This window comes from Microcaecilia unicolor, chromosome 1 (assembly GCF_901765095.1).
Source record: "Microcaecilia unicolor chromosome 1, aMicUni1.1, whole genome shotgun sequence".
Classification (NCBI taxonomy): domain Eukaryota; kingdom Metazoa; phylum Chordata; class Amphibia; order Gymnophiona; family Siphonopidae; genus Microcaecilia; species Microcaecilia unicolor.
Window position 1 is genome coordinate 71,165,302 of NC_044031.1, and position 19,630 is coordinate 71,184,931.

Genomic DNA, 19,630 nt, shown 5'->3' on the forward strand with positions numbered 1-19,630 from the left:
CCTTTGGAACCCACTCACACAATAGCAGGAAAGCGTCTCTGGAACCCACTCACACAGATAGCTGGAGAGTGTCTCCGAAACCTGTTCACATGGATAGCATGATAGCGTCTCTGGAACCTACTCACACAGATAGCTGGACAGTGTCTCCGGAACCCACTCACATGATAGCAGGACAGTGTCTCAGGAACCCACTCACACAGACAGCTGGAAAGCGTCTCAGGAAACCACTCACTCAGAAGTAGGAAAGCGTCACTGGAAACCACTCACTCAGTAGCACTAGGAACAGCCAGGAAAGAACTCAGGAATGTCTAAGAGAACCACGAGTGTCTACAAGACCCAGACACAGTCAGGAGCTTAGAGATGCAGAGGCAACAATGCCAGATCTGGGAGGAGGCTAAGTACTTTCTGGAATACGATGTCATCCTGAAGTACCCGCTTCTGCGGCTCCCGCTGAGAATCCTTAGCCCTAGGCTGTGATGTGAGCTAGTACCTGGAGCGGAGAGTGTTGCGCTGCTACAAGCATCCTGGGACTACAATCCAAGAGTCATGGTAGGACCGTGACAGCGCACCCCCTCCTCTAGGCCCCCTCCTTCTTCGACCCTGTGGTTTATGAGGAAACAGGAGATGGAATCAACGACAGAGGACTGGATCATGAACTTCGGTTGCAGGTTCCCAAGAATTCTCCTCTGTACTGAAACTTTTCCAGCCTATCAGGTACTGTAGCTTGCCTCAAAATCGGTGAGAATCTAGGATATCCTGGACTTCATATTTCTTGGTTGATATCACGTTAATGCAATCATCGGAGCCCAACTTCCGGCACACAGAAGCACTGAAGCAGGAGAGGACAGAGTGTGGGAGCAGAGCAGCACTGAATCGGATTTGGAAAGGTGCAGCAGTGGTCTAGTCCTGCCCCGGGCCTGGCTATGTCTCTCGGCGGCCCTGCTTCAACCGTTCATAATGTGTGGATAACCATACTAGGTCCCCAACCTGTAAATGGGGTGCTGGGTGTCTTTTCTGATCAGCCCGACCGTTTCCCTGTTGGGTAGCGTGAAGAAGCGTATTACATGTGACTCCACTACTACTACTACTTAGCATTTCTATAGCGCTGCTAGGGTTACAATTTTAAACAAGGGGAAGGACAGTCCCTGCTCAAGAGAGCTTACAATCTAAAGGTAATAAACTATGTAGTCAGTGTAGGTATCATGAATGGGGAAGGTGGTTAGGCGCCAAAAGCAAGGGAGAAGAGATGGGCTTTGAGTAAGGACTTGAAAATGGGCAGGGAGGGTGCATGGCGTATGGGCTCGGGAAGTCTGTTCCAGGCATAAGGTGATGCGAGGCAGAAGGGGCGGAGTCTGGAGTTAGCGGTGGTGAAGGGTACAGATAGGAGCGATTTGTCCTGAGAGCGGAGGTTACGGGTGGGGACATACGGGGAGAGGAGGGTAGAGAGGTAATGGGGGGCTGCAGATTGAGTGCACTTGAAGGTCAATAGGAGAAGCTTGAACTGTATACGGTAGCTGATCGGGAGCCAGTGAAGCGACTTGAGGAGAGGGGTGATATGAGAGTATCGGTTCACGTGGTAGATAAGACGTGCGGCAGAATTTTGGACAGATTGGAGGGGGGATAGGTGGCTAAGCGGGAGACCAGCGAGGAGAAGGTTGCAATAGTCAAGACGAGAGGTAACGAGCGAGTGGACGAGGGTTCGGGTGGTCTGCAGAGAGGAATGGGCGAATTTTGCTAATATTATAGAGGAAGAAGCGACAGGTCTTAGCTGTTTGCTGGATATGGGCAGAAAAGGAGAGGGAGGAGTCGAAAATGACTCCGAGATTGCGGGCTGAGGAGACGGGGAGGATGAGGGCGTTGTCAACAGAGACGGAGAGTGGGGGAAGAGGAGAGGAGGGTTTGGGTGGAAAGACAAGGAGCTCAGTCTTTGCCATGTTCAGTTTCAGATGCCAGTTGGACATCCAGGCAGCGATGTCTGAAAGGCAGGCCGAAACTTTGGCCTGGGTTTCGACTGTGATGTCGGGAGTGGAGAGGTAAAGCTGGGTGTCATCGGCATAGAGATGGTACTGGAAACCATGTGATGAGATCAGCGAGCCCAGGGAAAAGGTGTATATCAAGAAAAGAAGCGGTCCAAGGACAGATCCTTGAGGAACCCCAACAGAGAGTGGGACGGGTGTGGAAGAAGAGCCATTAGAAAATACTCTGAAGGTGCGTTGGGAAAGATATGAGGAGAACCAGGAGAGGACGGAACCCTGGAACCCGAATGAGGACAGTGTCAAGAAGTAAATTATGATTGACGGTGTCAAAGGCGGCAGATAGGTCGAGGAGGATGAGGATGGAATAGTGACCTTTGGATTTGGCAAGGACTCCCCATATTTGAGAGGAGTTGATAGCTTCTTTTTACTGCCAGGACACCAGAGGCAAGGGCAACTGGTAGAGGAACTCATGGATGTTGGCCATAAACAATCCAGAAAGGAGAGGCCCCTGTAGAGCTACAGACATGATTATTGTGACAAAACTCAGACCATGGTAATAACTGTGCCCAGCCATCAAGGAATGCAGAAACATACATTCGGAGAAAGGTCTTCAGACTTTGGTTGGTCTGGCCATTAGGAGGGCAGGAGCAACACTTCTTCCCTCATTCCTCTGGGCCCACCTTCTCAAAATGGTAGTGCCCAGCCCTTGCCCGGTGCATTCTGGAATGAACTGGGTGTTGCTATTTTGCAAAGGGTGGGCCCAGAGGCAGGAGCGAGGAGGTGTTGCTCCTGTCTCCAATGTTTTAAAGGTATGGGGTGCAGGGAGTTGGGGTACATTGGACCACCAGGGATTCTTTGCTTGCAGTGTGATGGTGGTGGGGGGGCAGAGGCCACCAGACCACCCAGGAAGTTAAGGTCTTACGGAGGAAGGGGGGGGGGGGGTTGGGTCAGGTCATGGGGTCTGGGGTCCGTGAGAACCTATCATTGGGAGCTGTCTGTTTGCACCTTGCAATGCATTTGCATAGGGTTTTCAGTAGCTGCTACAGGGAATGGTAAAAGGGACGCACAACCCCTTTGTGCATTATACAGTACAAGTTTGTTTTAAACAGGCTACAATCGGTCTAAAGCAAACGTTGCAAACAGGGTAACTGTTGTCCATTGACCCCTGAATATTGGCACTTAAGCTCATAAATGCCAATTCCACCCACAGATTGCACACAAAATAGCTAGTTTTGGCTTGGGCATCAACCGGGCATATTCAGCAGTACTCTCTGGTTAGTGCCGCTCAATATGCCCAGTTAGCCCCAGAAAAGTAATTTAAACAGCCATGAGATTCTCCTGGCATTTAAATCACTTTGAATATCTACCCTGTAATTAGAAAAACGACAGCTCTCTCTGGCATTATAGGTCTGAACCAGAGAAAACTATCACTCAACACACTACAGCGAGAGCCCCTTTTTCATGTCACAGTTCACTTTGTCCTGGCCTCTTCTGTGATGGACTGAATTCCAGTGGCATCTGCAAGGCTCCGGCACTCATCCTCCTTCGACTCTTGTCTGTTCTGGACCATGGTGTGAATTATACCAGGGTGAGTAGACTCGCCTTGTTTCTCAAATTTCTCAAAACCTAGATTTACAATACCCTGATGCTGCTGGTTGCTGTGCAAACTCAGCACACATTTTGCTGTGAAATTCAGGGGGACTGAAAATTTTCTTCTGTCCATTGTCCATCACCACTAATCTGATGGGGTACTAGATCCCTGCTTTATACCCCAGCTTATGTACCACATCTCTCAGTTTAAGCAGCTCTTTTCTCATGTATGATTTCAGTTTCCAAATCCGTGAAAATGTGAGTATCAGAGTAGTTATTGTTCACTGCCTAGCATCTCATGGTCAACCTCCACAAATCTCAGGAGCTTCATGACAATGGTGCATGAGAGGACACCTGAGACGGGCTTAACCCAAAGCTTTCTGTACGCCCTCTCCACCTCTTATTCCGGCAAGGTTGGGGAGCCTGAGAAGCACTCCTGCAATATCCCTTGGATAAAATGGTTAGTGTCTTTACCCTTGGTACCCTCCGAGACCCCAAATATTCTAAGGATCAATTGTCTCCCTTGATTTTGCTTTTCTTCTAATTTGTAATCTAGGATCTCCACCTTCATGTGCAGGGCTTGTATCAAGGAGCTCTCAGTCTCGATCTAGTCCTCCTCTTTTACATGTTGAAGACATATTTTATTTATTGCATTTGTATCCCACGCTTTCCCACTTCTTTGCAGGCTCTTTGCCACCAGAGTCTCAAACTGCTCTTCAGATTAACGGTCTTCATGGTCTCTACTTTGGCATGACTGATTCATTGTAGCACCAATGTGAAGCCATCTTTATGGTGCATCCTGTTGTATGACTCCTCTCTTATAACCACCAACTCCCACTGGCTCTGCAGGCTCTATCAGCTCCTCCATGACCTGCTCCCTGTTTCTCCTGGCCACTTCAGCTTTGGCAACAAATTTCTTTTATAGTTTTCACAGGCTTAGGTATCCTCAGAAACAAATGCACTTTTGGTATGGGGGCCTTGATTCAGCAACCACTAAATAAACTGTGGGTAAAGTAATGGTGGAAACGGAGAACTCTTACATCTCTCTGCCATACACCTCAATCGAAGTCCTGTTGTGGTTTACTTTTTCAAGCCCAAGACAGCGTGGTTATAACAGGTGGGACTGCAGAACACAAGCATGTTTGACAGAGGCAAGAAATGCTCAAGGGACAACTTCACACAGTTGGACTGGTTCTGGGAAATCATTAAGGTTGGCAGTAGTATTTTGGGACATATCTGGATCAGCTCATTACTCTCTCATCCTCTCGAAGAGTAAGCCGAACCAGAGAAAGGTAATGGCTTGAGCATCATAAAGCTCATTTAAGTTTTAGGTATATCATTTAGTGTATAATCCTTTAAAAATATACTTTCACAATAGAGAGAAGACTTGACAAAATCTGTCTCATACCCCACAGATTTAAATAAAAAAAGTGGAAAAATATCACTGAAATGCAAATAATTTTAGATATACAAACCTTGATTTCGCTGCTTTGTTGGAGCTAAAGCTGAAGCAAGTAGAGGATCTGAAGAGGTATCCAAAAAACTTATATTCATAGTAGTTTTATATAAAAAGGTAGGTGGCTCCTCTGATAAATTTTGTAGGCTCATCTTGCTTTGTCTACTTGTCTCCAATAGATCTTTTCCAAAAAATGCTTCCTATATGAAAGCAAGCACAATTTGTGTTAACGATTTGTTGTACTGGCACTGTGTAATATGTTTCTTTAAAAGAGTGGTTAAGCAAATAAATAATCAATGCAGTGCATAAGAACATAAGAGTAGCCGTACTGGGTCAGACCAATGGTCCATCTAGCCCAGTATCTTGTTTTGCAAACAGTGGCCAAGCCAGGTCACAAGTACCTGACAGAAACCCAAATCATGGCAACACTCCATACTACAAATCCCAGGGGAAGCAGTTGCTTCCCATGTCTGCCTCAATAGCAGACTATGGACGTTTCCTCCAGGAATTTATCCAAATCTTTTTTAAACCCAGGAATGCTTACCACATCCCGAAACAACCAACAGCAACAATATAAAACATAAATTGATATAATACCATAACGATAAATACAATAAGTTATTTCATAAGCCTTACTTGTGATTTCCATGTGGAAATACTGACATTTCAATGTCTATATTGCTTACAAGTGTAAAAATTGATTTCAGAAAGGCCACTATTTACTGTACATCTGGAGATTTCAAGGGGATGTGGTGTGAACAGTTCCTGGGTGGGACTAAAATCTACACATATATTCCCAATTTGAGAAAAGAAATATTTATATAGGGAAACATTTTCACATTGGCTTTTATACCTGCTCAATGGCACATTTTATAAAGTGCTTGTTTGGGCCTGGAATTTACACAAGAGAATCATTCTCCTTAACCTCACATAGTTTATGTCTACCTCCAAAATGAAACTGGATAAAAATTACAGTTTCACTACTTGGCAAAACTTGCAAATGTAGTTTTCTAAAATGGGGCAGCGTTGGCACTTATAGTGGACGTTGTGAAATTACCACTTCCCCGTGTAAGTGCCAATACCCCCAAGTGGAAGATCAATTTTCAACATTTATATTTTTAAAATGGCTACTCCCATTGCAATCTGCTGGAAAACACACATGCATTCCTGCAAGTAATTTAGAAAAGGCTCTGCACTGGCAGAATCTTTCATAAAATACCACCAGAACTGAGTACATGTACACCTGGATATCTCAATTTCTATCTCTACCTTCTACATAACATGGAGCTATATATACAAATACAACAATAAATTAAAGAATTACAACATGAAAGACTCCGGAGGAAATTGGAGAGTCATGGGATAGGAGGTAGTGTTCTACTGTGGATTAAAAACTGGTTAAAAGAAAACAGAGAATAGGGTTAAATTGTCAGTATTCTCAATGGAGAAGGGTAGTTAGTGGGGTTCCCCAGCGGTCTGTGCTGGGACCGCTGCTTTTTAACATAATTATAAATGACCTAGAGATGGGAGTAACTAGTGAGGTAATTAAATTTGTGTCTAAATGGCTGATGACGTTTAATGTGAGCAAGTGCAAAGTGATGCATGTGGGAAAGAGGAACCTGAATTATAGCTATGTCATGCAAGGTTCCACGTTAGGAGTCACGGACCAAGAAAAGGATCTAGGTGTCGTCGTTGATGATACGTTGAAACCTTCTGCTCAGTGTGCTGCTGCGGCTAAGAAAGCAAACAGAATGTTTGGTATTATTAGGAAAGGAATGGAAAGCAAAAATGAGGATGTTATAATGCCTTTGTATCACTCCATGGTGCGACTGCACCTCGAATATTGTGTTCAATTCTGGTCGCTGTATCTTAAAAAAGGTATAGTGGAATTAGAAAAGGTGCAGAGAAGGGCGACGAAAATGATAAGGGGGATGGGACGACATCCCTATGAGGAAAGGCTAAAGCGGCTAGGACTCTTCAGCTTTGAGAAAAGGCAGCTGAGGGGAGATATGATAGAGTCATGGAATCGGAGGTAGGGTATTATTATGGATTAAGAACTGGTTGAAAGATAGGAAGCAGAGAGTAGGATTGCGTGGCCAGTATTCTCAGTGGAGGAGGGTAGTTAGTGGGGTCCCGCAGGGGTCTGTGCTGGGTCCGTTGCTTTTTAATGTATTTATAAATGACCTAGAGATGGGAATAACTAGTGAGGTAATTAAATTCGCCGATGACACAAAATTATTCAGGGTCGTCAAGTCGCAGGAGGAATGTGAACGATTATAGGAGGACCTTGCGAGACTGGGAGAATGGGCGTGCAAGTGGCAGATGAAGTTCAATGTTGACAAGTGCAAAGTGATGCATGTGGGTAAGAGGAACCCGAATTATAGCTACGTCTTGCAAGGTTCCGCGTTAGGAGTTACGGATCAAGAAAGGGATCTGGGTGTCGTCGTCGATGATACGCTGAAACCTTCTGCTCAGTGTGCTGCTGCGGCTAGGAAAGCGAATAGAATGTTGGGTGTTATTAGGAAGGGTATGGAGTCCAGGTTGCGGATGTTATAATGCCGTTGTATCGCTCCATGGTGCGACCGCACCTGGAGTATTGTGTTCAGTACTGGTCTCCGTATCTCAAAAAAGATATAGTAGAATTGGAAAAGGTACAGCGAAGGGCGACGAAAATGATAGTGGGGATGGGACGACTTTCCTATGAAGAGAGGCTGAGAAGACTAGGGCTTTTCAGCTTGGAGAAGAGACGGCTGAGGGGAGATATGATAGAAGTGTATAAAATAATGAGTGGAATGGATCGGGTGGATGTGAAGCGACTGTTCACGCTATCCAAAAATACTAGGACTAGAGGGCATGAGTTGAAGCTACAGTGTGGTAAATTTAAAACGAATCGGAGAAAATTTTTCTTCACCCAACGTGTAATTAGACTCTGGAATTCGTTGCCGGAGAACGTGGTACGGGCGGTTAGCTTGACGGAGTTTAAAAAGGGGTTAGATAGATTCCTAAAGGACAAGTCCATAGACCGCTATTAAATGGACTTGGAAAAATTCCGCATTTTTAGGTATAACTTGTCTGGAATGTTTTTACGTTTGGGGAGCGTGCCAGGTGCCCTTGACCTGGATTGGCCACTGTCGGTGACAGGATGCTGGGCTAGATGGACCTTTGGTCTTTCCCAGTATGGCACTACTTATGTACTTATGTCTATAAAATAATGAGTGGAGTTGAACGGGTAGATGTGAAGCGTCTGTTCACGCTTTCTAAAAATACTAGGACTAGGGGGCATGTGATGAAGCTACAATGTAGTAAATTTAAAACGAATAGGAGAAAAATTTTCTTCACGCAACGCGTAATTAAACTCTGGAATTCATTGCCAGAGAATGTGGTGAAGGCGGTTAGCTTAGCAGAGTTTAAAAAAAGATTTGGACGGCTTCCTAAAGGAAAAGTCCATAGACCGTTATTAAACGGACTTGGGGAAAATGCACTATTTCTGGGATAAGCAGTATAAAATGTTTTGTACTTTTTTGGGGATCTTGCCAGGTATTTGTGATGTGGATTGGCCACTGTTGGAAACAGGATACTGGGCTTGATGAACCTTTGGTCTTTCCCTGTATGGCAATACTTATGTACTTATGTAAGATGAGATTAAAAAAGAGACTCACCAAATAGCCTAAATCAAAAGCCTGAGAAAAAAAACAAGGGCCTAATATGGTAAAGTACTTATTTAGTAAGCAGCACTAGCATCTGCTACCCAGATAAATACTGCAGACTGGGGGCCAGTATCTTATTTTTAGCAGCTATCTTCTGGACAGTTATCCTAATACTGCAGCTGAAAGCTAACATTGCATGCATACCCATATATTCAGTGCCAATACATGGAGAGTAGCAAGCGCCAAATATTCCGGTATACACTGCAGCTGGAGTTTAAAAGAAATGCTGATTTTGTATTCTAAGATTAAGAGGAAGAAAATTCCATACAGAAGGCACAGAACAGTCAAAAGATGTGTGCTGAGTCAATTCTAATCTAATCCTAGAAGAAGGAAGGGAAAATAAAATATGCTGTGATAAGTGATGTGACTACAAAGGATTATGAGGAATCAAACACATATTGATGTTGACCTGAATGTAAAGCAAATGGGCTACCAATTAAATATTAAATTTACACCTAAACAAAATATCTAACCAAAGGTTTTTATTTTAATTATTTTAATGCAATTTTATATTATCTAAGCACTTATCCACTTGTACAGAAAGGAGGAGAGACATTTGAGCTACATCCTCAGCGCTGATGGCCGTTCACCTCCGACAGACTCACTCGTTCTGGTTAGGCCCCACAACACATTCTTTAAAAAAAAATATTTTTATTGAACATTTTTGAAATAAACACATCCAACAAAGCATCTTAAACAGCTGTAAATGAAGCATCGTACCCATAACACATTCAAAGTTTCAGGTGTCACCCTAATGACTCTCCCTCAACCTGCAGTGATATCAGAAACGTCTGATGTCACTGCTACAGAACAGCTCTGACTTGGAGCTTCAACAAGTGGCTGTGGAATCCTCTGCTCCAGGTTTAAAGTGGATTCTACCCCGAAGGTTTCATCTGGTCCTCCTGTGTCCGGCATTACCCTCAGTGGACTCTCCATGGAGCTGCTCTCTCCTGGGCCAGAACATTGCACAAAATAATCCATTGTGGATCTAGGTGACAAGATAGGGAGCTCCTAGGGATAAACCCTCACCATGCCCTTCCTTTCAACCATAACTGAAACAAATATATGAAGGAAAAAGTGGCAGCATCTATGTGGGCTTCGAGTACAGCAGCCATCTTAGATCTCCCTCCCCTAGGGTAACCAAAGTTGATTAAAAAATAACAAGGCCACATGATCAAACCTATGAGCATGGCATAATAGTTTCAAAACAGTATTTTGAAACAACTGAAAATTTTCAAGGACTACATTATAAGAAGCATTACAATAGCGCAAATGAAGACTTACAGCAAACACATGGCCTAATAATCCTTTTCTTCTAAGAAAACAGAAAACAGAATGTACCACCTGTAATGCACAGACTGATGTAACCACAGGTTAAGTAAACCTGAGTACAAGTATTCTGTTAAGGGCTTTGCCAAGTCTTTTAATGCAAGTATTAAGGAATGCAGCATGTTAGAAAACCCAAATTTGATCCTGTTCCAGTCTATGTAAGTTCCACATTTTCAGGGTTGGGTTTCTACCTAAATTGGAACAACCATCTGGCCATGCCTCTAAATATTTATCCATCATACCAATATCAGGCGAAGCTACTTCAGAGTAGAAAACCAGCAAATTCTTTCTGCTGATGATATTCAGCTTCTTCCCTAATTCTGTACAAGAGTTGTAAAAGGAGCCTAAAAAAAAAACTACAAACAAGGGGGGTAAAATGGACCCCTGGGTAACACATTTAATGTCCAAAAAGATAACAAAAAGTCCTGCCAGTCAACGTGGAACATATGATTTCACTAGAGGCAGGTCTTGTCAGACAAACTTGATTAATTTCTTTGACTGGGTGACTGGAGAGTTGAATGCTAGATGTAAGCCTTTGACACTGTTCCGCATAGATCATTAATAAATAAACTGAGTGCCCTTTGTATGGGCCCTAAAGTGACTGACTGAGTTAGGAACTGGTTAAGTGCAAGGCGACAGAGTAGTGGGTAAACGGAGCTCACTGTGAGGAAAGGGATGTTACCAGTGATGTGCCGCAGGGTTTGGTTCTTGGGCCGGTTCCTTTTAACATTTATGTAAGTGTTATTACTTAAGGGCTGCCTGGTAAAGTTTCCCTCCTTGCGGATGACACCAAAATCTGCAGTAGAACAGACACCCTGATGGTGTAGATAACATGAGGAAGGACCTAGCAAAAGCTTGAAGAATGGTCCAGAATTTGGCAGATAAGATTTAATGCTAAAAAGTGCTTGGTCATGCATTTGGGCTGCAAAAACCCAAGCGAACAGTATAATTTAGGGGCAGAAGAACTTTTGTGCATAAAAGAGGAGTGGGACTTGGGTGTGTTTGTTTGCAATTACAGTGCAATCCGCTTAAGTGCAAGGGTCTGGGACCAAAGAAATACATGCAGTTAACCGAAGCGTGCACTTAACCATTGTGACCCAAAGAAGCTTGACATCTGATAAACATATGTACAGTACTGTTTATTATACGTACAGTATACAGTCTCCGTTAACTGACGTTATACAGTCTCCATTAACTGACGTTAGGCTTACTTGAAGTAATCAGTCATAGTCCTCTGTACACTACTGTGTCTGAGAGTTCCATAGACTACGTCTGCCAGATGGTAAAAACTGTCATAGCACTGACATCCAGTGGCCTCCAGATAGGCCCGCATGGTGTTGAGACTTTCCAGCGCTCTTGCAAAAGTGACAGGAGGTTGTTGAATTTCGTCATCATGTGCCTCGCTGCTCATCATCTGTTTCATCATCAGCCGTTGCCTGCGTGTAGGCGCATATCTCAACATCAGTGCTGTCGTCAGCTGTTTGTAGATCGTAATCAACAGCTACGTAGTAATGAAACTCCTCTTCAGTAAAACTGGCTGGGATGTCAATAGCCTGTTCATCTGACGCGTTTGCAACAGCTGCATCTGTTTCGTCCCTCTCCACATCCTTAACAAAGCTTGCCCGCTTGTAGCAGTTCACAATGCTTGCATGTGTAACATGATTCCAGGCTTCTTTCTGCATATGTAGGGAATCCAACAGTGATAGATTATGAGCCAGTTCAACAGCATGTTTATCCTTGCCTGTCTGGTCATCCATAATGCTCATCAATCAACACAGCACAAGAGCCGGATAATGTTTTCTGAAATTGGCTATTATGCCCTGATCCAAAGGTTGGATCAGAGAGTTAGTGTTTGGTGGTAGGAAGACCACCCTGACGTTAGACAGCCTGACATCATCATTGTGTGCAGCACAATTATCACAAAGCAACAAAATCTGACGCTTTTGTGCCCACATTCTAGCATCTGACTTCTTTAGCCACTGCTTCCAAATTTCCCCAGTCATCCATGAATTTGCGTTAGCCTCGTATGACACAGGAAGTCGCTTAACTTTCTTGAAGCAATGGGGCTGTTTGCTTTTTCCAATGATGAGGGGTTCCAACTTCTCACTCCCATCCATATTGCAGCAAAGGAGGATCGTCAGTCAGTTCTTCGACATTTTACTTCCTGTAGTTTCGGCTTGTTTGAATGCAAGTGTTCCATCAGGAATCGCTCGCCAGTAGAAACCGTTTTCGTCAGAATTGAAAATGTCACGAGGTGCAAACTCGTTCAAGATGGTAGGAAGAACTGAAACAAACCAATTTTCAGAACCAAAGTCGGCAGCGTCTTGTTTTTCTCCATGCTGTTTCTTAAATTTTATGTTGGTCCTCTCCTTCCATCTTTCCAACCATCCAACAGTGGCTTTGAATTCAGTTAGTCCAAGACTTTCAGCTAGCTGATTAGCTTTCTCCATAAGCAGTGGACCACTGACAGGAAACTGTCTGCTCCTGACTAAAGAAAATCACCAAAGAGCATCTTCTACATCCTCAGCTTTTCCCGCCCGTTTACGTTTCCTGTGTGGATTTGTATTGTTTTGCCAGTCTTCCAGAAGCTGATCTTTCTGCTTCAAGATACATGAAATTTGACTGGGATTGACACCATATTATTTAGCAATAGATGCTTGACGTTGTTTGTTTTCAAATTTTTTAAGAACTTCTATTTCTTCAGCCAGTGTTAAAGTCTTACAGTTGCACGAGGACGACTCCAGTGTACACTCTAACAACTTTCTTTCGCTTATTCTGCCTGTGGCAGTTAATCAACAAGATTTCAAATTTATCGCCCCTTTGTCACGTGCCAATCGGCTTCCATATTCCATGCATGCGCATATGCGAAGTCTTTCCTGCAGAGGAGTGGTCTTAAACCATACATATAAGTGAATCTTGCACTTATCAGTGGTGTGCTAAACCAAAGTTTGTCCCCATAGAAATTGATGGCACCAAAAACGGGACCGAAGTACGGTATGCAGTTAAACAGAGCATGTGCTTATCCGACATGCAATTAAATGGAGTGCACTGTATTTTAAGCTGGCCAAACAGGTAAAAAATGTGACAGCGAAAGCTAGGATGATGCTTGGATGCATAAGGAGAGGAATGTACAGTAGGAAAAAGGAGATGATGCCCCTGTATAAGACTGTACAATTCTGGAGATCGCACCTTCAAAAAGATATAAGCAGGATGGAGTAAATTCAGAGGACAGCTACTAAAACCGTCAGTGGTCTTTGTCATAAAGTGTATGGGAAAAGACTGAAAGATCTCAATGTGTATACTTTGGAAGAAAGGTGGGAGAGGGGAGATATGCGAGACATTTACACACTTACATGGCATAAATGCATAAGAGGCAAGTCTCTTTCAACTGAAAGGAAGCTCTAAAGTAAGGAAGCACAGAATGAAGGTGAAAAGGGACAGACTTAGGAATAACCTGAATAAATACTTGGGGTGGCGAATTCGAGAAATGGCTTCCCAATGGAGGTGTTGTTGATGAAAACATCTGCTTTGGATAAGTACATAGGATCTTTAAGTTAATGAAAAGGAGAGTAAATGGGCTGGATAGGCCATATAATCTTTAACTGCCTTTGTTTTTCTCTGCTTCTATATGACCCTCCAGATTTATTTTATTTTTGTTACATTTGTACCCCGCGCTTTCCCACTCATGGCAGGCTCAATGCGGCTTACATGGGGCAATGGAGGGTTAAGTGACTTGCCCAGAGTCACAAGGAGCTGCCTGTGCCTGAAGTGGGAATCGAACTCAGTTCCTCAGTTCCCCAGGACCAAAGTCCACCACCCTAACCACTAGGCCACTCCTCCACTCCTAAACCAACTTGATCTTGGTGATACAGTTTTAAATTGGTTTAGTTCATATCTGGAGGGTCTATAGAAACAGAGAAAAACAAAGGCATATGAAGATTATATGGCCTATCCAGACAACACAGACCAACAAAGACACCTTTTTCTAGATCTTCACTCATATTTACATGAGGTTTCTCTCTATTTTCAATTCTTTACTGTCCCAGCTAGCTTAGCCATTACAGAGTCAGTCCTCTGGTTCATAAATACACTGAACTCTGAAACCATGCCATGTTTTTTTTCTGTTTTCTTAGGTCCTGAGGATTGCATGTGGTTGTTTTTTATTCCCTTATGTTTTCTTGGTTTTAAGTTGGTTTAAGTTTTTATTTCTTTGTAGTCTTTTTATGATTTCATTATTGCTAGCTGCCTTTCTAACTTGGCAAAAAGCAGATTATTAAACTTAAAAATCATAATGCACAGACCTAACTTTATGCTACTTTTAATTCTGGATGAGTTTCCTTTCAATTCCAGGTTTTTATGCATGGTGCATCTCAATACTTTCATCATTTTTCTACTTGCTCTTGAATACTTTATTTCATTCTCTAATTTTACTACTATACTGTAGAGCACCTTACATTTCACTAGCTTTCTCTTCAGTTTTCTTAGTAATCTCACTTTTATTCAGTCTAGAACTACTGGACACATGCATGCATCAGTTTTTCCTGATATTTCTAAAAAAAGATCTCCTCTTGCACACGAGTACATATTCAGTGGTAACTATTTCTTTAGTCCCCTTTGTTTAAAATGTGCATTTCTTATTTACCTATTATTTACTTTTATGTTAAGCTGAATTACAAAATTTCAATTAAATATTTTATACTGAGGGACAGTGATCATGCTACACACTGTCAAGTAGTGGTGCTGGGCTCAATTCATGTGCTCAGTTTTAATACCTTGGGCTGGGCAAAACTAGGACTGCTACAAGATTTGAAGGTGGGAGCTGAGGGAGTGCTAGCTGCTGCCCAATGGTTGCATCTGACTGGATTACATTACACGCCTCTTGGGCACTGGAGGGGGCACTGGTCTGTAGGACTCCGATTGCTGCAACGATGACTAGGCAGGCTAATTGTGCTGTGTAGACCAGAGTAGGCTGGTTTCAGTTGAGCTTGAAGCTCAAGAGAAAAAAAAGAGGAATTTGCTGGGCCACAAAAAAAATCTGTATTGTATGAGTTAAAGATAAAATTATTATGGTAAGAGAATTTTAGCATTCAGAAAAAATGCAACTGAGCAACTTAATCTATATGGTGCAATCCATGAGGTATAATAAATGTGAATAAATATTAAGATTCTTTTCTTGAGAAGAGTTAACAGAATACTTGACCAAATACATACTGACACATAAAGTTTTGAGAAAACAAAGGTGTTTATAAGTGTAATCCCCCAGTATACGGGGATAACTAAGGGGTGTTTGGTTTCCCTTAGTGGAATGATGACCCAGCCCAAGGGGAGTGGTGTTGAAATAAGTTGCAAAAAGAAAGTGGATTTATGGGTTGATTGATAGGGGAGGGGAAGCTAAAGGTGATAAGGCTCCTGTTTGTGGGGAGAAGTGGTCTTCGGCTGCCTGTATCCCCGCTGGGACCATTAATGGAGAGGTGGATCCCAAAGTTGCAAAATAAACTAAGCAGTACTTGCTGCCTCAACTAAATGGTAATGTGAAAGTGTCAGAGCTGAGGGTGGGTAAGGGGAACCCAGCCCAAAGCAGGAACGTGAAGTTCCAGAAGTTTATTGCTGGAAGGACAGCCTAAAGAGTTTGTGCCCGAGAGAAACAGATTGAGGCCAGAAGAGTTAATAACAGCGTTGGATTATTACCAGCCCTGGGATGGGTAGAGGAGAGGTGGTCTTGTAAATACGGAAGATCAAGTTGGAGGCAAGTGTGGTTTGAGAATATGGTTCACAGTCTCAATGGGACAGGAGGAGCAATACTGTACATATGGAGTTATCCTGAAACTGTTTAGCTGCCGTTTGCAGAAAGTTCAACAAAGTTGACCTGTATATAAATCAACATCCTTGGAGTATCATGTAATTTCTTTGAAGCGGGGGGGGGGGGGGGGGGGGGGGAGGACTGCTTGCTTCCCCAGACTGGTGAGACACTGTAAAGAAGCCCCACTTAATTTCCCAATCCCCAGATATCTTTCCTGGACCATTTACCCACTCCTAAGCTCAAACTGAAAGGACTAAGTTGAACAGACAGTGCTGAGTGAGCGAGAGTGTGGTGTAGGGGAGTAGAAAGATGATCCCTTTCCCCCCTGTGGAAAGAGCTGAGCTGCTGCTGGCACTGTCGAGAACCCAGATATATAAGACTGACAAAACTAACAGTTATGTCCACCCAGACATTGTATTTTTTTCTGACACAGTGCTTTTAACAAAGCATGGATGCTTTCTGAGTTTTGCTTGCAAGGGGTTCATTTCACGGTATGGAGAAGATGGTGCTGTTTATCAAGAAGTCATTACCTTGATAACAAATTTCTTGTTTTCATTTAGTGTTCAGTCACATCCAATTTATAATAAAAAAAAATCCCAAACTGTTCTAAAATAACTAAAAGCAAACTAACTTCCTAGAACTTTCCCAAAAGAACATTAAATGAACTTAAATAAATTCAGTACTGAAAAACTTATTCTGTTCATGTAATATTGTTATATGCAGTGTTTGGCCAAAACCAGTTGTTGAATCTCACCTCATATTGGCTACCCACCTCACATAACATTGCTACATGCTACTTGAATTAGACTTTATTTTTAATATACTCGTTCAATTTTTCTTTCATCCTACAAGTTAGAGTATCATTACATTGGGCCATAATTTATCACATATAATTACCTGCAAGTACATTGGAAACGTTTCTTCGAGTTTATTTTTCTTTTTCCTATAACGTTTCTTTATTTTCTCAGTACTTTCAGACCCAGGAACAGATTCATCAACTGGTGTGTCTGGTAGTTGCTCACTCCAACCTAAAACAAAACAGATATAAGCATGTATGTAGTATACATATATATATATATACACAGTATCTTTGAAAGCAAGCTTGAGGATGTTTCTTTTTAGAATTCTGCATAGCATTGTGATTTGGTTATAAGAACATATGCCTTGCCATACTGGGACAGACCAAAGGTACATCAAAGTCCAATATCTTGTTTCCAATAGTGGCTAATCTAGGTCATAAGTATCTGGAAATACGAAAAAGTAAACCAGATTTTATGCTGCTTATCCTAGAAATAAACAGCAGATTTCTTAAGTCCATCTTAATAATGGCTTATGGACTTTTCTTTTAGGAAATTACCCAAACCCTTTTTAAACCCTGCTAAGCTAACTGCTTTTCCCACATTCTCTGGCAACAAATTCCAGGGTTTAATTACACAAATAATTATTCCCAAGTCTGCCCTCAAATGTTCTCTTACTCTATTTTTTAAAATGGAGGAGTGGCCTAGTGGTTAGAGTGGTGGACTTTGGTCCTGGGGAACTGGGTTCGATTCCCACTGCAGGCACAGGCAGCTAGCTCCTTGTGACTCTGGCCAAGTCACTTAACCCTCCATTGCCCCAGGTACAAAATAAGTACCTGTATATAATATGAAAGCCGCATTGAACCTGCTATGAGTGGGAAAGCGCGGGGTACAAATGAAAGAAAAATAAAAAAATAAAAATTATTCAAAGTTAATTGATTTAAAAATAAATAAAGCTTTCTAGCTTGAGAGAGGTGTACACATTTTTATGGGGCAAGTAGTACCATAAGATGATTCCTTAATAGTCATTCAAATACTGTACTGTGCTTAAAAGGACTGATATCTGGTATTCGTCAGGGGTGCCTTCTTTCCCTCCTTTTGTTTCTTTTATATCTGGAGCCCTTGCTACACACTATATAATGTGACACTGATATTATGGGTATCCGCATGGGTGCCCATGAGATTAGAGTACCGGCTATTGCGGATGACATTTTGTTAGTGTTTTCATCCACAATCCTCTTTACAAAGTATTCTTAGTATAGTAGATGAATTTAATTTCTATTCTGGTTTTCAGCTTAATTTACAAAAATCCATAGGGCTCCTCTTACAGGCCATAGTTTGTATATTTTGGGAGGGTGTTTTTCCACTTACATGGGCTAACTTTGAGCTCACATATTTGGGTGTTTATACAGGGCCGTGCCTAGGGTCTCTGGCGCCCCCCTGCAGACTATCAGTTGGCGCCCCCCCATGTGGCACAAGATGCAAAGGAAATAGGAGCTGAAAGATGGAGTGCATCTTTGTGGGATTGCTCAACAAATAGATCACAAATAATTTTTTATGATTTTTAACCGTGAAAAATGATCGCTCACCACTTGCCACACTGACAGGAATTGTCAGCAATATTCTTAGAAACAAATTGCTATACATTGCAAAATAAGATAGCAGATGTAAATTCTCAAAGTGGACATATTCCAAACGCTAAAATAAAAATAAAATGATTTTTTTTTCTACCTTTGTTGTCTGGTGACTTTCTTTTTCTGATCATGCTGGCCCAGTATCTGATTCTGCTGCTATCTGTCCTCTTAACTCCGTTTCCAGGGCTTCCTTTCCATTTATTTCTTTACTTTCCTCCTTTCTTCTTCATTTCTTGCTCTATATCCATTTCCAGCAATTTCTCCTCTCTCCCTGGGCCCTGCCCTCCCATCCATGTCCCTCTCTGCCCTTCCATCCTCCATCCATAGCCAGCAATTTTCCTCACTCCCCTCCCCTCAATTTCCAGCAATTTCTCCTCTCCCTGGGCCCTGCCCTCCCATCCATGTCCATCCTTGTCCCTCTCTGCACTTCCTTCCTCCATCCATAGCTAGCAATTCTCCTCTATCCCCTCCCCTCCATTTCCAGCAATTTGTCCTCTCCCTGGGCCCTGCCCTCCCATCCATGCCTCTCTGCCCTTACCTCAGCTCCGCGCCCTGGGGCCTTTAAATCTTTTACCTCCGGTCGCAGCAGCGTCAGTGAAAGCGCTGCCGACGTCTCCCTTCCCTTCGCGCTCGTTGGTTCCCTGACACTGAGGGAACCAACGAGCGCGAAGGGAAGGGAGACGTCGGCAGCGCTTTCACTGACACTGCTGCGACCGTCGGAGCCTCGGAGGTAAAAGGTTTAAAGGCCTCGGCTGCGCGGAGCTCAGGTAAGCAGTGAGGGTAAGCACGGCTGCGGCTCCCTCCAGAGGTCGGCGCCCCCCTGCGGTGCTTACCCCGCTTACCGTATTGGCACGGCCCTGTGTTTATATTCCTCAACACCTCTCCACCCTGTGTACCCGCAACTTAGAACCTCTCTTTGTTAATAAACTGTGGGTCAGGCAAACTTATCCTTTATCTTTACTGGGAAAAGTAGCTTTATATATGGTATTGCTTCCTCAATGGCTCTATGTTTATGAAATGGTGCCTCTAGTCTTGAGTGTTAAACAAGATAAGCGATTGACTAAAAAACTATTTGTGGAATGGAAAGTGAGCCAGGTTATCTATAACTCAAGCTTATTTGCCTAGAGAATGGGGAGGATTGGGTTTATTATCAGTTCGAATATTCTCTTTGGCCTGTGGCATGCGACACATTAACGACTGGTTTCAAAATGTGTCATTTTTCTTTTATACCAGTGGAGACTTCACCCATCCATATCATTTTAGTTATGTGTTGCATTCTCGTAGTAGTCAGTTAGGGGGGGGGGGGGGGGTGGAATCTTTATCCAGTTTACCAGCCCTTGG

The 19,630-nt window shown here is 43.0% G+C and overlaps 1 protein-coding gene across 4 annotated transcripts in view; it reads right to left on the minus strand.

The window, feature by feature from the left end:
* KMT2C (lysine methyltransferase 2C) overlaps positions 1 to 19,630 on the minus strand; it is a 917,733-nt gene that overhangs the window by 314,797 nt on the left and 583,306 nt on the right. For all 4 annotated transcript variants that reach the window (XM_030198371.1, XM_030198346.1, XM_030198363.1 and 1 more), the window contains 2 exons: positions 16,756 to 16,886; positions 5,042 to 5,222 (listed from right to left, as the gene is read on the minus strand). In XM_030198371.1, the coding sequence (XP_030054231.1) occupies positions 5,042 to 5,222; positions 16,756 to 16,886 (312 nt within the window). The remainder of the gene's footprint in view (positions 1 to 5,041; positions 5,223 to 16,755; positions 16,887 to 19,630) is intronic.